The sequence below is a fragment of the Mauremys mutica genome, chromosome 3, assembly GCF_020497125.1.
Source record: "Mauremys mutica isolate MM-2020 ecotype Southern chromosome 3, ASM2049712v1, whole genome shotgun sequence".
NCBI lineage: Eukaryota > Metazoa > Chordata > Testudines > Geoemydidae > Mauremys > Mauremys mutica.
Window position 1 is genome coordinate 168469871 of NC_059074.1, and position 20841 is coordinate 168490711.

General features: G+C 44.7%; 1 protein-coding gene across 8 annotated transcripts in view; it reads right to left on the reverse strand.

Annotated features, from left to right (window-relative positions):
• Window positions 1-4493: 4493 nt before the first annotated feature.
• Window positions 4494-20841, reverse strand: part of SYT14 (synaptotagmin 14) — a 215603-nt gene continuing 199255 nt past the window's right edge. For 6 of the 8 annotated variants that reach the window (XM_045011363.1, XM_045011361.1, XM_045011358.1 and 3 more), the window contains 2 exons: window positions 10731-10920; window positions 4498-5800 (listed from right to left, as the gene is read on the reverse strand). In XM_045011363.1, coding sequence (XP_044867298.1) covers window positions 5487-5800; window positions 10731-10920 — 504 coding nt within the window. In that variant the 3' untranslated portion in view covers window positions 4498-5486. Of the gene's footprint in view, window positions 5801-6981; window positions 7039-10730; window positions 10921-20841 lie in introns of all 8 variants that reach the window. The other 2 variants (XM_045011364.1, XM_045011357.1) reach the window with 2 other exon arrangements.

A 20841-nucleotide genomic window follows, 5' to 3' on the forward strand; every position in this document is an offset into this window, starting at 1 on the left:
AGCCCATTTCTGTGGGGACAAAGAAAATTCTGCATGCACAACATTAATTTCTGCAAAATTCTGCATTGCACAGTGGCGCAGAATTCCCCCAGGACTATTTACTGACAAGCCATAATATTAGAGGCCTGCTTTAGACAAGACAGCATTCCTCCAGACAAGTGTGATGGATACGTAAAGAGTCTGAACCTGCTCCCAATTAAGTCAATGGGAGTTTGTATTGTATTAAAAGATAGAGTTTTCCCAAATTCCATCCTTTCATGTCTTTGTTGAAGCTCTGGTGGCTTTGTATTTCACCAGCAGTAATCTACAAGGGTAGATCAAAGAATGATAAATTTACAACACTAATCTAAAAGCTAGTCATAATGTAGGGGAATGACTGAATCATGGTAACAGGAATTATTTGGTTTTAGTTTGGGAGACAATTTTTAAAAAGATCATATTTGTTGAGTACAGTTGTCTACCGATGTTAATGGTGCAAGACACCCAAAATTGAGTTAATTGCCTTATTTTGCACTCTACTTCAGTGCCTTGTGATAAGAGGTGCTGAGTACCCTCACTCTCAAAGTCAAGTGGCTGAGGACAACAGAAGTTGAGGGTGCCTACCATCTCACAGGACCAGGCCCTTTCTGAGGACAGAGAATGAACAGACTAATATAGAAACACAAAGTAGGGGTAAAAAGAAAACCACCCAAAAAGCGTCAGGCAGGAAAATAATCAAAACAGGCACTACTGTAGCCAATAGGAATGATTGCAATCGTTTATGGATGAAAGTCTCTAGAGTGCTGAAAAACTGTCTTCTACAGTATCTGCAATAAAACCAGTCAGTGGTTTGGGTACTCTTGCCTACTCCACTATAGCCTGTGAACTTGTTTAGTTGATAAATAGAGCCTGTGACACCAGTAAAAGGGCATGCCTTCATTTCTAGTAATCACTGTGTTTTGAACCTTCATTTTATTAACATGCTCTGAGGATTTTAATTATGTTTAGAAACTATGCTGTATTTGTCAAGTAGCTGAATCCATAGCTCTCGCATACCAGCAAATCCTCAGCTGCTGCTGTCAGCCAAGGAGCTAGACCCTACTTTAAGGCTGAATTGTGGCTTTGCCACAAGCCCAGCACAAGGGGCAGCATGTAGATGTGCTGCCGCAGGAGCAGACCGGGACTGTGACCGCGAGTGCCATGTCCCCTCTTGCTCAGGATGAAGTTATCTGCATCAGTCCTATACCTGGCACAGATTCACTCTCCCCAGAGCAGAGATTCCAGATGTTCTGGCTGGCAAACGAGGGAATGGAGCCAAGGCTCTGTCCATTCCCCACCCACCTGCACAGGAAGCTGTCCTCTCTCTTGCACTTCTATATTACTGGCTAGTGCAGGGGAGTAACATTGCACCTGGGAACTTCATACTCCCTTGGATTGGCCTGTTAGGTCACAATCTGGCCCTTAATCTTTTGTGCAATTCAAGTATGAAGCCAATCATTCTCTTTCACCTTTCTAATCCTTTTTGCAAAGAGCCATGTATAGTATGGAAGTTTTTAATCCTTTCTTCAAATATATAGGTATATATATTACAGAAAAGACAGAAACCCCTTTTACGTGTAGTTTCTCCAAGAAACTTTGCATATTTTATGTCAATCCAAGGGGTAAAAAATCATTATAGTGTTATATCAAAAACCAGTATCAATTCAAGGACTGTAATCTCTGTATAATCCTAATATATAGGAGAAAAATAATTTAATCATTTGATACATTCTTGTAAGTGCTGACTGTACCTTTAAAACAGAGGTATGAAGGGTAAACAACAGAAAAAGTCAAGAGAAAATAGAATCATGCACAATTTTGAGGGAAGCAAAAAGGCCCTGTTCTGATTTCTTTTTACTACATACCAGTGTTTTTGTTCTTTGGATTGTCTGTTTCTTGGTTGAGGTTTGTTCTATCTGAATGCATACAAAAAAGACTCTGTGCATCAGCTACTGGGGTAAGGTTTGCACAAAGCTTTATCTAAAGGCAGATTTAGAATATGGGAGTGTATATTCACATTAAGCAAATAACAAAACAAAAAAACCTGCAAAACACAAGTCATAACATTGACCTAGGAATAAAGAACAACATAGCAGTCACCCGTTCTACCGCCAATTTATAAAAATCCCCACGTGAATTCCAGTAGATGATGATGTGATTAGTTTTGAAAGACAAAAACATTTGACCACATTCTATTACCTGTATATGATGTCCATGTAAAATTAGAAATTCCCTTAAGCTCTTCATATACATTTATACTGCAGGAGCCTAAATAAGTAAGACCTTTAACTTTGTGATACGCTTGTTGAATCTGAAGTCTATGAAAATCATGTATGAAAATGTTGGAAAAGCATCATGATCTAACAAAAAAATCTCGTTAGATGTACTCAACATGCGTCTAGACATGTTTTGTCTAAATTCATATGTTAATGTCTTATATGCAGGGGCGGCTCTATAAATTACGGCGCCCCAAGCAGGGCGGCGCGTGGCGCCGCCCTTCCCCGGTCCCGCAGCCGGGGCAGAAGTGTCTGCGGCGGGTGCGCTGGTTCGCGGCTCCAGTGGAGCATCCGCAGGCATGCCTGCGGGAGCTCCGTCCGAGCCGCGGGACCAGCGCGCCCCGCCGCAGTCATGCCTGCGGGAGCTCAAGCGGAGCCGCGGGAAGAGGGGACCCTCCGCAGTCATGCCTGCGGCAGGTCCGCTCATCCCGGGCTCCGGTGGATCTCCCGCAGGCATGACTGCAGAAGGTCCGCCGGAGCCAAATGCCGCCCTGCCCCGACAATGCCGCCCCACGCGCCTGCTTGGCGCGCTGGGGTCTGGAGCCGGCCCTGCTTATATGTCAGAATTGTTAATACATGAAAATGTCATTCCTAAACAATCTAACTTTTCAAAAGGAATTTGATTGCTCACATCATTTAGTGTAGTTTGGGTTCCTTTTCCAGGTTACAGACTCACCAAGTTTAATTTGTAATATAGTATGTGGTGACCTGAGATATCCCCTATGCTCTGCAATGGATTTACCTTGTTCAGTAGTCACTGTGAAATACTGTACATCACTTTAAACAGTGAAACCTGTACAAGAGACAACCCTTGACAGACACTATTTGATCTTAGAAGACTGCCTCAAAATATTCACAAATATACGTGGTTTATGACCCTTGGTTACTTATGACTTTTTTCCTGGTAGTAACTCAGTAAATAACAAGTGTGTCTATTGTAAGTGAAACCAAAATGAGCTGGGGAAATGGAGGTGGTTTTTCTTATGTACATAAAATTAACATATTTTTATTTAAAAATTTATGAGTTTGATGTTGCACCTCACAAACTGAGCAACAAACAGAACTTGAAGGAACACTTTATACTGTACCACTACTTACAATGTTTCTCGCTAATCAAAGTTCTTGGATGTTTGAATAACCAAAATGAAGTTTATTGTGCCTTACATAAAAAACAACATGCAAGACAGGAAAGAAAATTCCTGTGGCAATGTTCTGAGAAATCCTTAAGTCAATAAAAATTGAAGGCCTGTTCTGCAAATACAACCATCCGTTTGTATTAGCAGCTTCAACTACTGTGATATGAAAGGCACAAAATAATGTCAGTTGAAAACTGTAACTGGAGATTTCTTAGGAAAGGGGTTATGAAATCATTAAGTATGTGAGTATCTGAGAATCACATGATGTATCTTTAACATTATACACTTGCTGTATGCAATCACACAGTACCCGACTGTCTTTGTATCCCAAAGTTTGAACTGTTCAGAGGTAACAAGAAAGAGTTTCTTTCTTTATCCAAATTCACTACAACATCAGTAATTCTCACCAAAAATAATACAGCAATCATACCCTCCTTCTCAGTGAACACTGCACTGGGGACTTCATTAAGAAATAAGAAATAAACTGCAGTATGTTTGCTCACATACTGTAGAGTAGCAATTAAGATGAAATGAAAATTATTGTAATATATAAAAAAATCCATTTTGAGAATCCTGACTTAAAAAACGGTGTCATTACTTATTCAGTCATCCACAATATTTAGTAATCTGAATTGGATCTGGTGGTCAGTGTGAATTAGTGAGACTCTACTGTACTTATGGTACTTAGGCCCAAACCTCAGCTACACATACACACACATTTCCCTGATGTCGGTGGAAGTTGTGGGTATATATCCAAAGGGAAAATTTGTCCATTATGCTACAGCTTTTTTTTTACCATGATGTTGCTATGAAGCCAACCGTGCCAGCCTTAAATACATGCAGAGCAAACGGACCCATACATTTGGGAGTTCAATGTTCCATGCAAGCCCTGACAACTCATGGGTTAGCCCTATTTCTCTCTGCCACCCGGAAAATAGAGAGGAAATAACTCTCTTCTAGATCCCCTGTATTCCTCCTCCAGCAACAAGACTAGAAATTATGGTTCTTGAAACTCTGCAATTCATATGACCAGCCATGGAAACAAAAATATCTTTCTTTTCCCCAAAGTCATAGAACTGGTCCTTTGCCTTAGCAGTTTAACTACTACTGTTTCTTTTGTGATCTTTCAACATATTCTTCACAATATTGACATTTTAAAGAAATGCATCTCAATTGGTTTAATGAAAAGATATTTTTAGTAAACTAGTGCTCTATGAGCTTCCTATATTGGAATACATGAATACAGGAAGTGCTTTCAACAGAAAGTTACATAGTTTTACAGTACAACCTGTCTAAACAGACTTGCAAGGGACCAGAACAGTGATCTGGTCTCTTTGGGTTAGGCAGAAGCACAGGCAAATGGGGAAAACCCCAGTTTATGCCACAATGTGGAGCTTGTTTCTGTCACAGATTGAAGAAACATTTATTTTATGTCAAAGTTCACCTGATTTCACTGAGTCCTAGAGTTTTTCAGACTAATTTCACATCAGAAATGAAGTTAATGCAACTAAGTGCCTAAAAAACAAAATCAATCTAAAATAACAATATAGTCAATATTAAGCTTTCTTCCCAAGTGGTGGTGATTTTTTGTTGTTGTTTGGTTTTCTTGTTTCACAGTTTAATAATTTGTTTCTTGTATTAAAGGCCAGTGTCCCTTAATCGGGATGTTGGCAGGTCAGAAACTAAAAAAATAAGAGCACTAAAAAACCCCAACATGATAGGAGGATTTTATAATAATTTGGGGATTTTTACATAAAATATATTTGAATTGCTAAATAGAAAATAATCCCAAACCAAACAGTGTTGAATGCATCAAGGGGATGGAGCGATTGCTATCTTGTCTGTGTACAGAAAGGTTTAATCTGACACTAGTGAGGTGTCTGACAAATTAATTGAAGAAAATGTGTCAAATGTTCTGCTCCATCGCACATTGTGCATTTTTAAGGTGGAATGTTGAATTTGTTACTTCCATAACAGATCTCTTGGTGGTGACTAAGGGACAGTCTTGTTAAACATGGAATTCCCTGGAACCACAACTGACCCTTGGTACTACCTGTTAAGACTCTAGTAATGAATGCCATCTGCAGATTTGTTGTCCTTTTGATTCCTTCATTTCAGTCCAGTGATTTAGCTCCTCTTCTCCTGAGCTGTTGAGACCTAGAGAAATCCAGCCTATCATCTCTTTTCGTTTCATGCTGCGTTTATTATACACAGACAGTATGAGCGTCACATCTGAAAGCTGAAATAGTGCCACTTGAAAAATGAAGGTTTCTTTGTATACTGGATTGGGCTGCCCTCGGCGGATGGATGTCTTGCACTTGGACATCTCCTGACCCATGGAATTCAGCAGTGTTAACTTAACATATGTATCTACAAAATAAATGACATTTTGGAATGTTAGCTGTGCGTTAGACTAGGACTTTTTGCTAATGAGATATATAACAACATACTACATAAGGATACGGTGTATACCATGTTGATTGAACATAGCTCAGTTTGGACATACATAGTTATAATGTGAAGAAGATGATAAGTAAGCAAAAATATTTGTATTGCGCTAATGACATAGCTGGTATTTTCACTGAGTTAATGAATTTAGTTAAAGGTATTCCTCATAATCCTTCTCTTCCCCACCCCCTCCCCGACATCTGTACACAAAGCAGACTTGTATAGCATTAACACTTAGCAAGCTTCAGCTAGCCACAACACCGTAAAGCATATCACTGAGTTTTCAGAAAATAAGAACACACAAAGTGGAATGAAGACAACTAATGAAGAGGAAAAACGAATGTTGGTGTGCAGCAATGACATCAAAACAGCTACGAATGAAATGCTTAAAAAAAATCTCTGCATGGATGTGGTTTCTTACTTAAGGCTTTTTTATTCTGTTTACATTTAAAGACCAAAATGTAGCCAAATGAATATTTACAAAACAGATTAAATCTCTTTTATAGTTCCTAGTTTCATGCAAGATTACATTTAATGCCTTTTTGAGAGAAAATAAATAATCTTTGCACAATTTAACATGGTTCTTTAAGATGTGGCTTGCCTAGTGCTTTAGGAAGTACTTTCAAAATGCTGATGTAATGTTTAAAATATATACTGTAAAATGCATTTTAACACACATGATTTTTAGTATTTGAGTGATAAGCCTTTTATTTTTAAAACTGTATTTTTTCTTGTTTGTCATGACACCTGCATACTGTATACAGCATTTGTATTTCATAAAGTTATTACTCATTTTAAGAAATATACAATTGTCTGAAAAAAATCTGCTTTTATATTCCTATTGTATACATGACAAGAAGATTATTAAAAGATAAGAGCTTGTGTAAAAAAGAAGCTCATTGCATGTTTTCACTTTTTAGATACTCTGAAATACCATCATCCATAATCAGAGATAAGTGCTACCACTACTTTTAAGAGTGCCACAGATAATAAATGTACATTTTGGAAACTAACATGGTGGACAGCCGTGGACAGCTTTACTGCTGGCAAGTTTTCTTTTGCATGAAAAAGACAACATCCAATTAGTCTCTACAGGAACTCACCTCGGATTATATAAACCTGTCCACCTATCAAGTGTTTTAGACAACAGAACAGTCCGTCTGACAACAGGGGGTGGAAAGCAGTAAAAGAAATAATGACCAGATGTCAATAGTTTGGTGAGAGAGGGTCAAAGGTTAAAGTTTAAGAGGAAACACTGTTCACTGGAGTGGAAGAACACAAAACCTTAGCAGTTCTGTTCAGATAGAGGATTGAACAAAAGGATTGTTGGGTAAAATTTAATGAAATGAGAATTTTGTACATTCATTGTGTAATCTTTACCAAAAAAATTACACTGCTTAAATAGCAGGAGATCTTAATATTAATAGTTATTGGATTTAAAGCACATTGAACATAGAAAGAATCATGCAAGTGATCAGGTTATAAAAGACTAGGTTGATATCACTCTATTTTCTTTATCAAACCTTATGCTTTTTCATGCAAACTCCAGCATATTAAGTAAGACTACACACAGTAATTATGCTCAGTATATTACAAATTATAGGATGAAAGATTATTGACCTGAAAAGTTAATCCTATAAATGTATAATGATTTTGGTCAGTCATTATATTTAATGTTACTTTGTGACTGTTTGAAGCAGAGATGAAGTTGAATCACAAAGTGAAACTGATCTAAACTTCTGCACAGTTCACAGATGCTCAGACCTGGGATTCAAATATGGGTCCATCTCTAGTTTAAAATTTAAACAATTAATTAATTAAAACTAATGCATATAATTATTACATGAAAGTTTATGCATTACTTTAACATTTTAAATTATAATGGAATTTTAAAAATACATAAAAGTTCATCAGGATTAGTACACTCACCTTCATCACACTATAGTGATAATTATACTATAGATACTATATCAGGTCAAATTCCAAACTCTGATTGTTAGTATAGGTCAGTCTGTAGCTTGATGAGTTCACTACAACCCTTATAACAGTAATAGAGATGCAGGAACCTTTCCAGGTTTGGTTTGAAAGAACTTTGCCCAATTTACATGGGTTCACAATCCCTCATCTACGAAAAGGGTCATGTCTGAACAAAACCTTACTTTTCACAGGTGAATCTCACTGTGATCCATGGGTGAAACTGGGATTCTATGGGATCATGAGTGTTTTAGCACTCATATCAGAACGAGAAATTAGATTACATCTCAGCTTTATGGAAACAACAGAAATCTGATCTCATGTTTGCACATACAGAATTAGGCCCTCATTATTATATTAATCAAAACATAAAATAATAAGGTAATTCCCAATAACTGGGAAATGAATGAAAGTAGAATATTAGGGCACTGCCAGACTTGCCAGAAATAACAAAAAAAACCCAAGATCTAATTTGCATAAAATTTGTACACTAATGTATTACAGGAAACTGTAGCTTATTACCTCTCTCCAGCACCTAACCTCTTCTTTCTTCCCTAGGGGAACCCAGAGTCATCTCTCCCCTACCTTGATTCTCACATCTCCACCTCCATCCCATCACTCAACCTTCCATTGTCCCTCTCCACACTCATCTCTCTTGCCTGTGAGAGCCCCATCTCTCCATGCATCTTCTGCTCTTCTCCCTCCTCTGGGGTCTTTGGGTCCTTCATGTTTCTCCATCTCTCTCTCTTGCTCTCTCTTTCTCCAGCTTTTCCCATCTCTCTAATCCCCAATCTCTATTAGTTTTTTACTCCAAAGAGATGTCTCTGGAGCTGCTGCTTGGCAACACAAGGGGAGCTAAAATTACGCCATACCCTTCTCCAGCCATGACCACCAAGCTCAGCTCCATCCCTGCAGAAAGATATTTAGAGAGGGAGATGGAAGAGAAGGCTGAGACAAAGGTAATGAGTGGGATAAGTAAAGAGCCAGGGGACGGAGAGGAGAGAGTCTCAAGCCTTGGTGTCCCACTCCTGACTCAGCTGCTAAAGAGGAGAATCCCACAGATGGGCAGGATATGAAAACAGCTTTTTTAATGTAGGTAGCCTGCCAGGTAAGCCTGCAAAACAGTAGGAAAATTGCGGATTGGGGACACTGTTCCCTCCAATTTTCCCCAGCCATGTGTGGAATGAATTTTGTTATGTGCACCAATATGGAGGTGATGTCTGACACATCTCATGTCTGACACATCACCTCCATATTGGTGCACATAACAAAATTCATGTGGTGGGGTGGGACTGAGTGGTTCGGAGTGTGGGAGGAGGCTCAGGGTTGGGACAGAGGGTTGGGGTGCAGGGGGTGAGGGCTCTGGCTGGGGGTTGTGGGCTCTGGGGTGGGGCCAGGGATGAGGGGCTCAGGGCTGGGGCAGAGGGGTGGGGTGTTGGGGGGATGAGAGTTCTGGCTGTGGGTGCGGGCCCTGGAGTGGGGATGAGGTGAGTTTGGGGTGCAGTGGGGCTCCCCGGGGCAACGATGGGGAGAGAGGACTCCCCCCACAGCTCTCTCTCCCTGCAGCAGCACCTGGGCTGGAGGGGAGAGGCGCCTCTTCCTTGGCCGCTGCAGGTCTGAGGCGAGGCAGGGCTGGGCTGGGCTGGGTTGGGGGGGGAGGGGGCACCTGTCCCCCAGCCGCAGCAGGTTTGGGGCTGGGCTGGATCAGGGCTGGGGCAGGTCTGTGGCTTGGACAGAGGCATCTCTACCTGCTGCAGCCCTGAGCGCCTGCACAGCGCTTAATAGGCAGCTGTGTGGCCGTGCAGTTTAGAGGGAACTTAGATTGGGGAATAATGTGGCTAAGGTCAGAGCCTCCAGACATATTTGGCTATAACCTGCTTGAGTTAGACAGACGCCTACTGAATTTTGCCAAGTTGGATCAAAGAATTAGAATAGAATCACATAGAAACCAAATAAAAAATGGATTCTGATTAGCTGGGCTTATTCTCCACATCACATGAGAAGGAGCAACCAGTCAGGGATGGAGGTAGGATTGTTCTGGAGTCTCCAGGAATTTAAGATTAATCTGTAATTAAAGATTATGTCATGTAAGGAAACGTCCAGGAATACATCCAACCAAAATTGGGAACACTAGACAGAGGAAAAATACCATCTGGCTTATTCCATGTGTCTTATTTCAGCAAATTATGCTCAAACTCAAAATACAAACAGAAAATTTGGAGCTATTTTTAGACACAGGTTCATCTCAAACCAAGGTTGAGTTTGAGTACATTTTGCAGACTATGTTAGAATGAAAAAGTTTTCCCAGATCCATCCAATGAGGAATTTTCCAATTTAAGTGGTGAGCTGTACTGCATCACATGGCAAAGGCTAGAATTTGTCTTAGATTGTCTTCTCTGAGATTTCCAAAGTTAAATATATTTTCCAAATATATCACATACATACACAAGCCCATACACAATTAAAGACTGTAGCATCATCCCCTAGTAACAGCAACAGCTTCACCATATCTAAACTAGTGTTAGTTGGCACATACTTTTTCTTTAAAAACTAACTTTTTATTCCTGGCCTGTGATGTGAGGCATTAACAGTTTAGCGATTAATCATTATAATAAAGGTAATTTATTAGTCAGTCATCATGAAAAATTAAAACAGTCTTGTCAACTTATAACTAATATTTTGAATTTTAGATTTTTGCTATTTCCCAACTGACTAGAAATATAAAACATGAAACAGATTAGTTGATGAGTGCTCTATTTCATTTTGACTGGGTAAGACTAAATGATAGGATTGAAGTTCCCACCACTGAGAGCCCCACAAGTGCAGAAGTATTAGGATGATTTAAAAAAAAAAAAAAAAAAAAAAGATTATCACTCACTGGGTGGTCTGTTTGCTGCCAAATTTTTGAAGTGGCTGCCTTTTATCACTTCTGCTGATAGTCTTCCAGTTGTGGCATTATAAAGTAGGCCGATGAGGATTTCTGGAGCTGAGCCATGTACCAGGGACTGACAAGAGGAGGTACTTTCACTGCAGGACATTTCTGACATGCTTATTTGAGAGTCACAGCCCTGTAAGCAGAAAAAAAATATTTTGATGTGTTTTACAGGGTGAAGCTACTGGAGATCAATTTTTAGTGTAGCATTTAGGGAATTGGGCAAGTGACTTTAACAATAACAGGAGTTGCATGCCTAAACCCCTCATGCACCAGATGAGAATTGTAGTCCTTTAGTGTATTTGTGTTTAGATATACACTTGAGGTAATAAAGAATAAAGCAATCTGGAGACAAAGTTATTATTAATATTGTGTTTTCATTATTAACTAGTCAGGAAGAATAAAAGGACCAAGACAAACACAGCATTTAGGGTCTTTACTTACTTGAATTTATAAGATGAGACATACAGTGTACTTTGCTGGCATCTAAGAGCCTACTAAACTTAGGATATTTGCTGTTTTTCCATAGATAGAAATCACCATTTGAACTTGGAACACAATAAAATACTGGGAATTTTTATTTCTCCTTTGTAAAGGTTATTCGCCAGATTGAAAACTCATGAGCATACAGTTAAAGACACGAGGAGAAACAAACACAAACACACACTGCCAAGAACCAGTTTGTTTGGTAGGGCAGATTAATTGAGCCAGGCATATGGAATGTAACAGGCCTCTGTGCCCTGAGTGGCAGGGAGGGAAAGTCATGTCAAGGGTGGGCAGGCAGTGATCTAGTGTCCTCCCCCTGGGTTCCTGCAGGAAGGAAGCTTTAATTTCCACCATGGGAGCCTCTAAGAGGATGCACATCTCCCAGCCATTATGACTGTGTTGCATCTTGATCCAGGCTGATCACACCCACCTTGGCCCCTTTCAGCCCCTCCCCCCAGCAAAGGAAAGGTTACAGCTACTTTACACTATCACAGTTATTGCCCCAGTGGACTTCCTACTCTAGGGACTATATGCATATAGTAACTCTAGTGTAAACAAAGCTCTGGGTTGTATTTGGCCCAACTGCTATTTGCTTGGAAGCTGAGGAGAGAATTTAAAATGCCCAATTTACTCCTTTAAATTCCTCCCTCAAAGATCCTAAGGGCCTGTCTACACTGCAGCTGGAAGTGAGCCTTCCAGCCTGGGTAGACTGACTTGCACTAGCAGGACTCAAGCTAGCACACTAAAAATAGCAGTATGGACACTGCCACTCAGGTAGAGATTTGGGCTAGCCCCCTAAGATCATGCCCACTGACACACACCTTTGGGTCTGAGCTCAGGTAGCTAGCCCAAGTCTCCATCAGAGCCATAATATCTACACTGCTATTTACAGGGCGCTAGCACAAATCTGTCTACCCAGGCTGGGAGGCCTGTAAGTTGTACCTGCCTTTTCTTCAGTCAAAGAGAATTTGGGGTGGCTCCTTTCAGACTCAACATTATTTAAAGGAGTTGCTGGGGGAGCGATTGAAGGAGGGGAAATGGATCCATTGTTCTTTGAGGTGTTTGCTTCTCCAGTGTTCAACACACCCATACCCTTTCTAGAAATTGGTGGTAAGGGACAGTGAGATCAAGTCTGGGACCATCCCTGGCCTAGGTCAATCTTAAAAGCAAATGAAAATTTTACTTTACTCATAAAGCATGAATGAAATACAGAAGACCAAATTATAGCACAGGTATTAGTTTAGTCTAGGAGATTGCATTTGAAATGGAACCCTTGTCCTAATTCTCTTCAACAGAAACAATACGTTCAAATAAATGTAAGGATGATACAAGCTTCCCAAAGCTTATTCCAAGAATTCCAGATCTTATATGTGAATGCATAATGGTGTTACCAAATACATTCCTGCTGGAGAAGGTCCTAACCCAAATCTTCAGATCCCAGTCCCCTGAACCATCCAAATTTGCATTTTCAGCCTTTGATAATTCCTCCCAATGCTCATTATTTAGGGCTGAAAATGAGCTATGAAGTGTTTTTTAATTGCATTTACTCTCTGCTTCTTTGGTATGAGCAAATAAAAAGCCCACATTCCTCAACCTAAACTATGAAGTACAAAGTGGAAAGCTGAAAAGGAACATGACTCAGGTCCAGCAAGCACTGTGTACACTGTACATTCCAAAAGCGCTGGCTGTCAAGAAACAGATAAAATCAAGGTTTGGCCAGTCGGTTTTTATAATGTGTTTTCATAACTGCAGGTATGGCATACAAGAACAATTTTTCACAGCTGTTAAAACTACATATATTTTCTCTCTGTTGAGCTTATTCAGTTTGTCTACTTAAGCTGGAATTACACCCCATGATTGCATGACAGATATACCCATATATCGGTCAGTATAATAGGCAGTGGTGTGAGCCTATCAGCAGCCTAACCGTTGTCAAGTTTTTGTAGGCATCAGGGCAATGGAGAGTTTTAAGGAGGGATCTGAAGGATGATGAGGTATGTTTTCTGGAGTCCCTTTCAAATGGAGGGATGCCAGTGGTAAAAATGACGGGGTAGGAAAATGTTTTTGCAGCAGCATTCTTAAAGGATATGAGTGGGGCAAGGCTGCATTTGTCAGAGCCAGAGACAAGGATATTGCAGTAATTCAGATGGCAGATGATGAGAGCCTGGATGAGAGTTTAGCTGTGTGGATGGATTGGTAAGGCCATATCTTAGAGATATTACTCTGAAAAAATCTGCAAGATTTAGACATAGCCTGGATATGAGTACCTAGAGAGAGGTCCAAGTTGAAGATCACTGAGTGACAGGCAGAATGGTGGTGTTGTTGACAGTGATTGAGAAAGAGACTTGGGGGGCGGGAGATAAAGAGCTCAGTTTAGCCATGTTGAGCTTGGGCACACAGCTAGACATCCATGAGGAGATGTCAGAGAGATAGGTCAAGATTTTAGTTTGGACAGAAGGAGACAGGTCTGGGAGTAGAGAGATAGATCTGTGAGTCATCAGAATAGAGATGGTAGGTGAATTTGTGTTTGCAGATGAGATTACGAGAGATAAGATATAGACGGAGAAGAGAAGGGAACCAAGGAGAGAGCCCTACAGAACACCCACAGGAGGTTCGAGGGTGATGAAGAGGATACTCCTAAGAACACACTGAAGGAGCAATTAGAGAGATAGAAGGAGAATCAGGAGAGGACAGAGTCATGGAAGCCAAGGGAGAACAAAATGTCAAGAAGGCAGCCATGGTTATTAGTATGAAAGACAGCCGACAGGTCGAGAAGGACAACTATGGAGTACTGGTTCTGAGCTTTGGCCAGGAAGAGGTAATTATAGACTTTAGCAAGAGCCATTTCAGTGGAGTGCAAGAAGTGGAAATGAACGGTGGGGATCTAGGATAGAACTCGAGGAGAGGGACTGCAGACAGTGATTGTAGACAGTGCATTCAAAGAGACTAGAGATGAAAGGGAGAGGGAGCAGTAGTTAGAGGTAAGTGAGGTCAAGGATGGCTTTGTTTTAAAAAGGGAAAGATTAAAGAATGTTTATATTTGGGTGGAAAGAGCCAAGGAGAGTGAGAGATTAAAGAGAAGAGTAACGTAGGGTATGAGAGTGGGAGCAAGGGAGATCAGGAGATGAGATGGGATGGGCTCACTGGGGCAAGTGGAAGTGTTAGAAGAGGAGGAGAGCAGATGAAAAACCACTGTGTCTGTTACTGTGGAGGAGGAAGAGAGAGTTGTAGGAGGGAAAGGGAAGGGAAACCAAGGGGAGGGAGAATCATGTCATATTTTGTCAGTTTTCTCTTTGAAGAAATTAATGAGATTCTGTGCAGAGAGAGACATGGAGACAGGAGGAGGGGAATGTTTGAGGAGTGAATCAAAGATAGCAAAAAATGACTGGGATTGTGGGCATGGGATTAAATTATGTTGGAGAAGTAGAGCTGCTTATCTAGCAAGATGGCAGAACTGATGAAGAGAACAAATCTGTAGTGGAGGAAATCAGCCTGGTCACAGGATTTCCATAAACACACTCTACAGTGTGATAGCAGAAGTGGAGGAAGTGGATGTTGGGGGTGAGCCAAGGCAGGATGGACCTTGTGATGGGAGAGAGAGGCCAAAGAGACAAAGGGGAAGGAGGGTGGAGCATGGAGACAATCAACAACCACATCAATAGAAGAAAGGGAACAGAGGACAGGGAGGAGAGGGCTGAGAGCAGATGAAAATGCATCAATGCTGATGGACTGGAAGTCATGGAAAAATCGGTTGCTCATCTTTGTAACTGTTGTTCTTCAAGATGTGTTGCTCATATCCATTCCAATTAGGTGTGTGCGTGCCGCATGCACAGCCATTGGAGAATTTTTACACTAGCAACACCTGGTGGGTCAGCTGTGGAGCTCCCTGGAGTGGTGCCTTTATGGCGCTTGATATATACCCCAGCCAACCCAGCGCTCCCTCAGTTCCCTCTTGCTGGCCACGCCGACAGAGGGGAAGGGGGGCAGGTTTGGAATGGATATGAGCAACACATCTCGAAGAACAACAGTTACAAAGGTAAGCAACTGTTTTTTCTTCTTCGAGTGCTTTCTCATATCAGTTCCAATTAGGTAACTCACAACCCTTACCTAGGCGGTGGGGTCAGAATGAAGTAATGTGGATAGTAGGACCACTCTACCAAACGCCGCATCGTCTCTGGCCTGCCGGACGATGGCATAGTGTGAAGCAAAAATGTTTACTGATGACCAAGTTGCGGCTCTGCAGATCTCCTGGATTGGCATGTGGGCCAGAAAAGCCGCTGACGAGGCCTGAGACCTTGTGGAGTGAGCGTTGAGGGGTGGGGTAGGAACACCGGCCAGATCATAGCAAGTACGGATACAGGACATGATCCATGAAGAGATCTACTGAGAGGAGACCAGGAGGCCCTTCATCAGGTCCGACACCGCAACGAAGAGTTGGGTTGTTTTCCTGAATGGCTTCGTACACTAAATGTAGAAGGCAAGGGCCCTACTGACATCGAGGGAGTGTAGCTGCTGATCTTGGCAACTGGCATGCAGTTTTGGATTTTAAAAAATGGAAGAAAAACATCCTGGTTGATATGGAAGGTTGATATCACCTTGGGAAGAAAGGCAGCGCGAGGCCGTAGCTGCACCTTATCTTTATGGAAGATTGTGTAGGGTGGTTCTGAGGTAAGAGCCCTGATCTCGGAGATACGCCTTGCCGATGTGATAGCGATGAGGAAAGCTGTTTTCCAAGAGAGGTATAAAAGGGAGCAGGTGGCCAGCGGCTCGAACGGGGCCCCCATGAGCCTGGCGAGGCCCAGGTTAAGGTCCCATATGGGTAGAGACTTGTGGGTAGAGACGGTCCAGGCCCTTCAGGAACCTACCGACCATGGGATTGGCGAAGACAGATCGTCCGTTCACGCCCAGGTGAAAAGCCGAGATGGCCGCTAGGTGAATTCTGATAGATGATGTTGCCAGGCCCTGCTGTTTCAGGTTCAGAAGATAGTCCAAAATGAGAGGCATGGACACCTGGAGGGGGGGCATGCCGCGATGAGTGCACCAGCACAAGAATCGCTTCCACTTAGCCATATACGTGGCCCGAGTGGAGGGCTTCCTGCTGCCCATCAGAACTTGCTGCACCAAATGCAAACAGTGGAGTACTGAATGGCTCAGCCATGCAGCATCCACGCCATGAGGTGGAGAGACTGTAGGTCAGGGTGACAGAGGTGGCCGTGCTCCTGAATGATCAGGTCTGGAAGAGGAGGCAGCGGGACTGGAGCGTCCACAGAGAACTCCAACAGTGTGGTGTACCAATGTTGTCTGGGCCACGCCGGGGTGACCAGAATCAGTCGTGTCCTGTCCCTGCACATCTTGAGCAAGACCTTGTGCACAAGAGGAAATGGGGGAAAGGCGTAGAATAGACGACCCGTCCACGGGAGCAGGAAGGCATCTGTGAGAGAGCCTGGAGAGCGACCTTGGAGGAAGCAAAAAGCCGGGCATTTGTGATTGTTGTGGGAGGCAAACAGGTCGACCTGGGGAACCCTCCACTTTTGTAAGATGGAGTGGATGACATCCGGTCGAAGTGACCACTCGTGGGAGTGGAAGGACCCGCTCAGGTGGTCCGCCAGCGTGTTATGGACCCCTGGGAGAAAAGACGCCACCAAGTGAATGGAGTGGGCTATGCAGAACTCCCACAGTCGAATGGCCTCCTGACAGAGGGGGGAGGAATGTCCCCCCCCCAGCTTGTTGATGTAGAACATGGCCGTCGTGTTGTCCGTGAGGACCGCCACACAACGACTGTGCAACCGCTCCTGAAAGGTTTGACAAGGAAGATGTACTGCCATCAGCTCCCGTACGTTGATATGGAGAGAGAGCATGGATGGGGCCCATAGGCCCTGCGTCTGGATGTCCCTGAGGTGGGCGCTCCATCCCAGGGCTGACGCGTCTGTGAGGAGGGACAAGGAGGGCTGAGGGGTGTGGAAGGGGACTCCTTCGCATACCACCCTGGGATCTAGCCACCAGCAGAGAGAGGCCAGGACCCGCTGTGGGACGGTGACCACCAGGTTCAGGCTGTCTTGATCTGGGCGATAGACTGATGCCAGCCAGGCTTGTAGCAGACGGAGCCGAAGTCTGGCATGCCTTGTCAAGTATGTGCAGGAAGCCATGTGTCCTAGAAGACTCAAGCAAATTCTTGCTGACGAGGTTGGGAAGCTCTGAAGGCTTCGGATAAGACCCACTATAGCTTTGAAATGAGCGTCCATCAGGAGGGCTCGAGCCCACACAGAGTCCAGGACTGCTCCTAGTCTCTGTTGGTTCTAGTGTTGACTTTGCCACATTGAGAAGGAGGCCTAATAGACAAAACGTGTCCATGACCAAGCGAAGGTGGGACGGCACCTGTTCTTTGGTGCACCCTCAGATAAGCCAGTCGTCGAGGTAAAGGTATACCTGCACCCGCCGTTGATGAAGGAAAGCTGCCACGACTGCCATACATTTGGTGAACACCCGGGGGACCACAGAGAGGCCGAAGGGAAGGGCCGTGAACTGATAGTGTTTGCGGTTGACCACAAAGAAGAGGAAGCGTCTATGCGCCAGATGTATCGCTATGTGGAAATATGCATCGAGGGCGGCGTACCAGTCTCCAGGATCCAGGGAAGGTATAATGGTGCCCAAGAGACCATGTGGAACTTCAACTTTACCATGAACTTGTTGAGTCTGTGCAGGTCCAGAATGGGCCGAAGCCCCATCTTTGCCTTGGGGATTAGGAAGTAACGAGAGTAAAACCCCCTGCCCCTTAGCTCCCTCGGAACCTCCTCGATCGCCTCCATGGCGAGGAGCATCTGAACCTCCTGTATAAGGAGTTGCTCGTAAGAGGGGTCCCTGAAGAGGGATGGGGAGGGAGGGTGGGAAGGAAGAAAATTGGAGAGTATCCCCTTTCCACCATGTGAAGGACCCAACGGTCCGTGGTTATGAAAGACCAAGCACGGTGGAAATGAGATAAATGGTTCAAGAAAGGTGGGGTAGGATCCTGAATTACATCCAGTACATCGTCCTCGGACGTCCCTTCAAAAGGTTTGTTTAGAACCTGTCGAGGGCTTGGATGGGCCCTGGCCCTGCCCGGACTGGTGGCTGGAGGGCTTCCTCCTACAATTACACCCTCATCTCCTATAAAAATCCTGCCTCAGCCGAGGAGGGGGATAGAAGCGTAGTGGAGGCTGCTGAGGTTTAAAGGGGTTCTGCTGGGTAGCTGGTGTGTGCACGCCCAGTGACCTCATTATAGCTCTTGTGTTTTTAAGGCTTTGCAGCCTTGAATTGGTCTTGTCCAAAAACAGGCCCTGTCCATCAAAGGGGAGGCCCTGCAATGTTTGCTGAAGTTCCAGTGGCAAGCCAGAAGCTTGCAGCCAAGAGATTCGTCTCATTGCAATCCAAGAAGATAAAGTCCACGCAGCAGAGTCTGCGGCATCCAATGAGGCCTGCAATGAGGTCCGTGCCACAATTTTGCCCTATTCTGCCTAAGCCCCAAGCTCCTCTCTGGACTCCAGAGGTACTAACTCCTTGAACTTCAGCATGGAGTTCCAAGAGTTAAAATTGTATCGGCTCAGGAGCGTCTGCTGATTAGCAATCCTGAGCTGAAGTTCCCCCAAGGAATAAACCTTGCGCCCAAATAGATCACGGTGACTGGCCTCTTTTGACTTGGGTGCTGGGGCTTGCTGGCCATGACATTCCTTTTTGTTCACCATGGCCACCACCAGTGAACAGGGTTGTGGGAGCGTATAAAGTTAGTCATACCCCTTAGAGGAGACAAAATATTTCCGCTCCACTCCCTTAGCAGTCGGGGGAATGGATACGGGCGTTTGCCAGATTGTTCTGGCGGTGGTCTGGATGGTCCAAATAAGGAGTAGAGCCACCCTTGATGGAACTTTGGCGGACAAAATATTGACCACAAGGTCCTCCACCTCTATCACTTCCTCCACTTGAAAGCTCATATTCCGCGCCACCCTACGTGGGAGGTCCTGGTGGGCGTGGAGGTCTATCAGAGGGGGACCCGATACTGCAGTGCCTGCTACCACCTCGTTGGGTGAGGATGAGGAGGACGACACAGGAGGAAGAGGGTCATCTGGGGCCTCTTGCAGAGCAGGCCCAGTTGCCCTGTGCCAGCGACCTCGGTGCCTGGACCAGGAACTGGAGTTGGAGGAGGGCCTGAGGCTGGGAGAGAAGTCACCACAGTCTCCATGCCTCCAGGGGCAGGTCGGCTAGCGGTAGCCTTTGGTACTTGTGGCTCAGACGAGGCTGATTGAGAGGCCCCAGATGGAGCACCTTGGGCCTGGTGGTACACCCAGGGCATCCAGAATGGCCATTGAGTGGACCCTTGAGCTGGACCTTGATCCTGTGCCTGCCAATGTCCAGCCGCTGAGTCCAGATGACTGTGTTCCAAATGGTGGCGATCTAAGAAACATGACCCTGACTCTGACCCTGACAAATGACAGGCGGAAAGTGATGGCCACGGTGGTGCTGAGTGGGTCTGTGCTGAGTCATGCCGACAAGACGGTGGAGAGCAGCGCCGCAGTGCAGAGGAGCGGTGCTGGGATCTGGACCGGTACTGGGACCTGGAACGGTGCCTGGATCTGGACCTAGGCTGCGACAATGAGCAGCATCGACAGCAGCGTCGGATCCGGGATCTGCTCCTCAATGGCAACCGGTGGATGGAGCGGTGTCGAGACCGGTGCCGGGAGCCGGAACGGTGCCACAAGCACGACCAGCCCCGCAAATATGACCGGTGTAGCGATGGAGAGTGGTGGCGGAACTGTGAATGGTGCTGCGACTGTGAGCAGTATCAGGAGTGGGAATGGCGCTAAGAATGGGATCGGTGCTGCAGCTCGACTGATGGTGCCGGCAGATGGATAAGTGCTGGCTTGCCCCGGGACGGTGTCACACATACAGGTACCAGCGCCCTGGTCTGAGGCTGAGGGGATGCCGACACTGTCATGGCAATCAGATCCTTTGCAGCAGCAAAGGGATCTGGGGTAGACGGCAACAGGACCTCAACGACGCTATGAGTTGGGGAGTCCAGTCGCACCAGACTCAACAGCTCCGCCCCCCGGAGCTGGAGTCAACGGTGCGAAAGCCGCATGTTGCACCCCTGGGTGCTCCGCTGTGGGATGTGACTCTGCGGACAGTTCCAGGGAGGCTGGTCTTTGCTGAGGTGGGCCAGGCTTTTCCGGTTTCCGGTGCTGCTTCTGGCCAGGAGAGTGGGAGTGGTGCCAGACCGATGATGTCGGCTGTGGTGCTGGGAAACGTTGGTGCCACAGGTCTCTATCAGAGTCCAACCGCGGTGCCGTTCCTACTGCTTCCACCAGGATGCTGCACACCTAAGTGCTTGGTGCTGGATCTTGGCATGCCACTGGAGGCTGAGGGCTAAGAGCCGCCTCCATGAGGAGCTGTCTTAAATGAAAGTCCCGCTCCTTCTTAGTCCAGAGACGAAACCCTTTACAGATCCTGCACTTCACAGCTTGATAAGATTCCCCTAGATACTTCAAGCAAGAGTCATAGGGTCGCCCGCTGACATGGGCTTAGAGCAGGAACCGTGGATTTA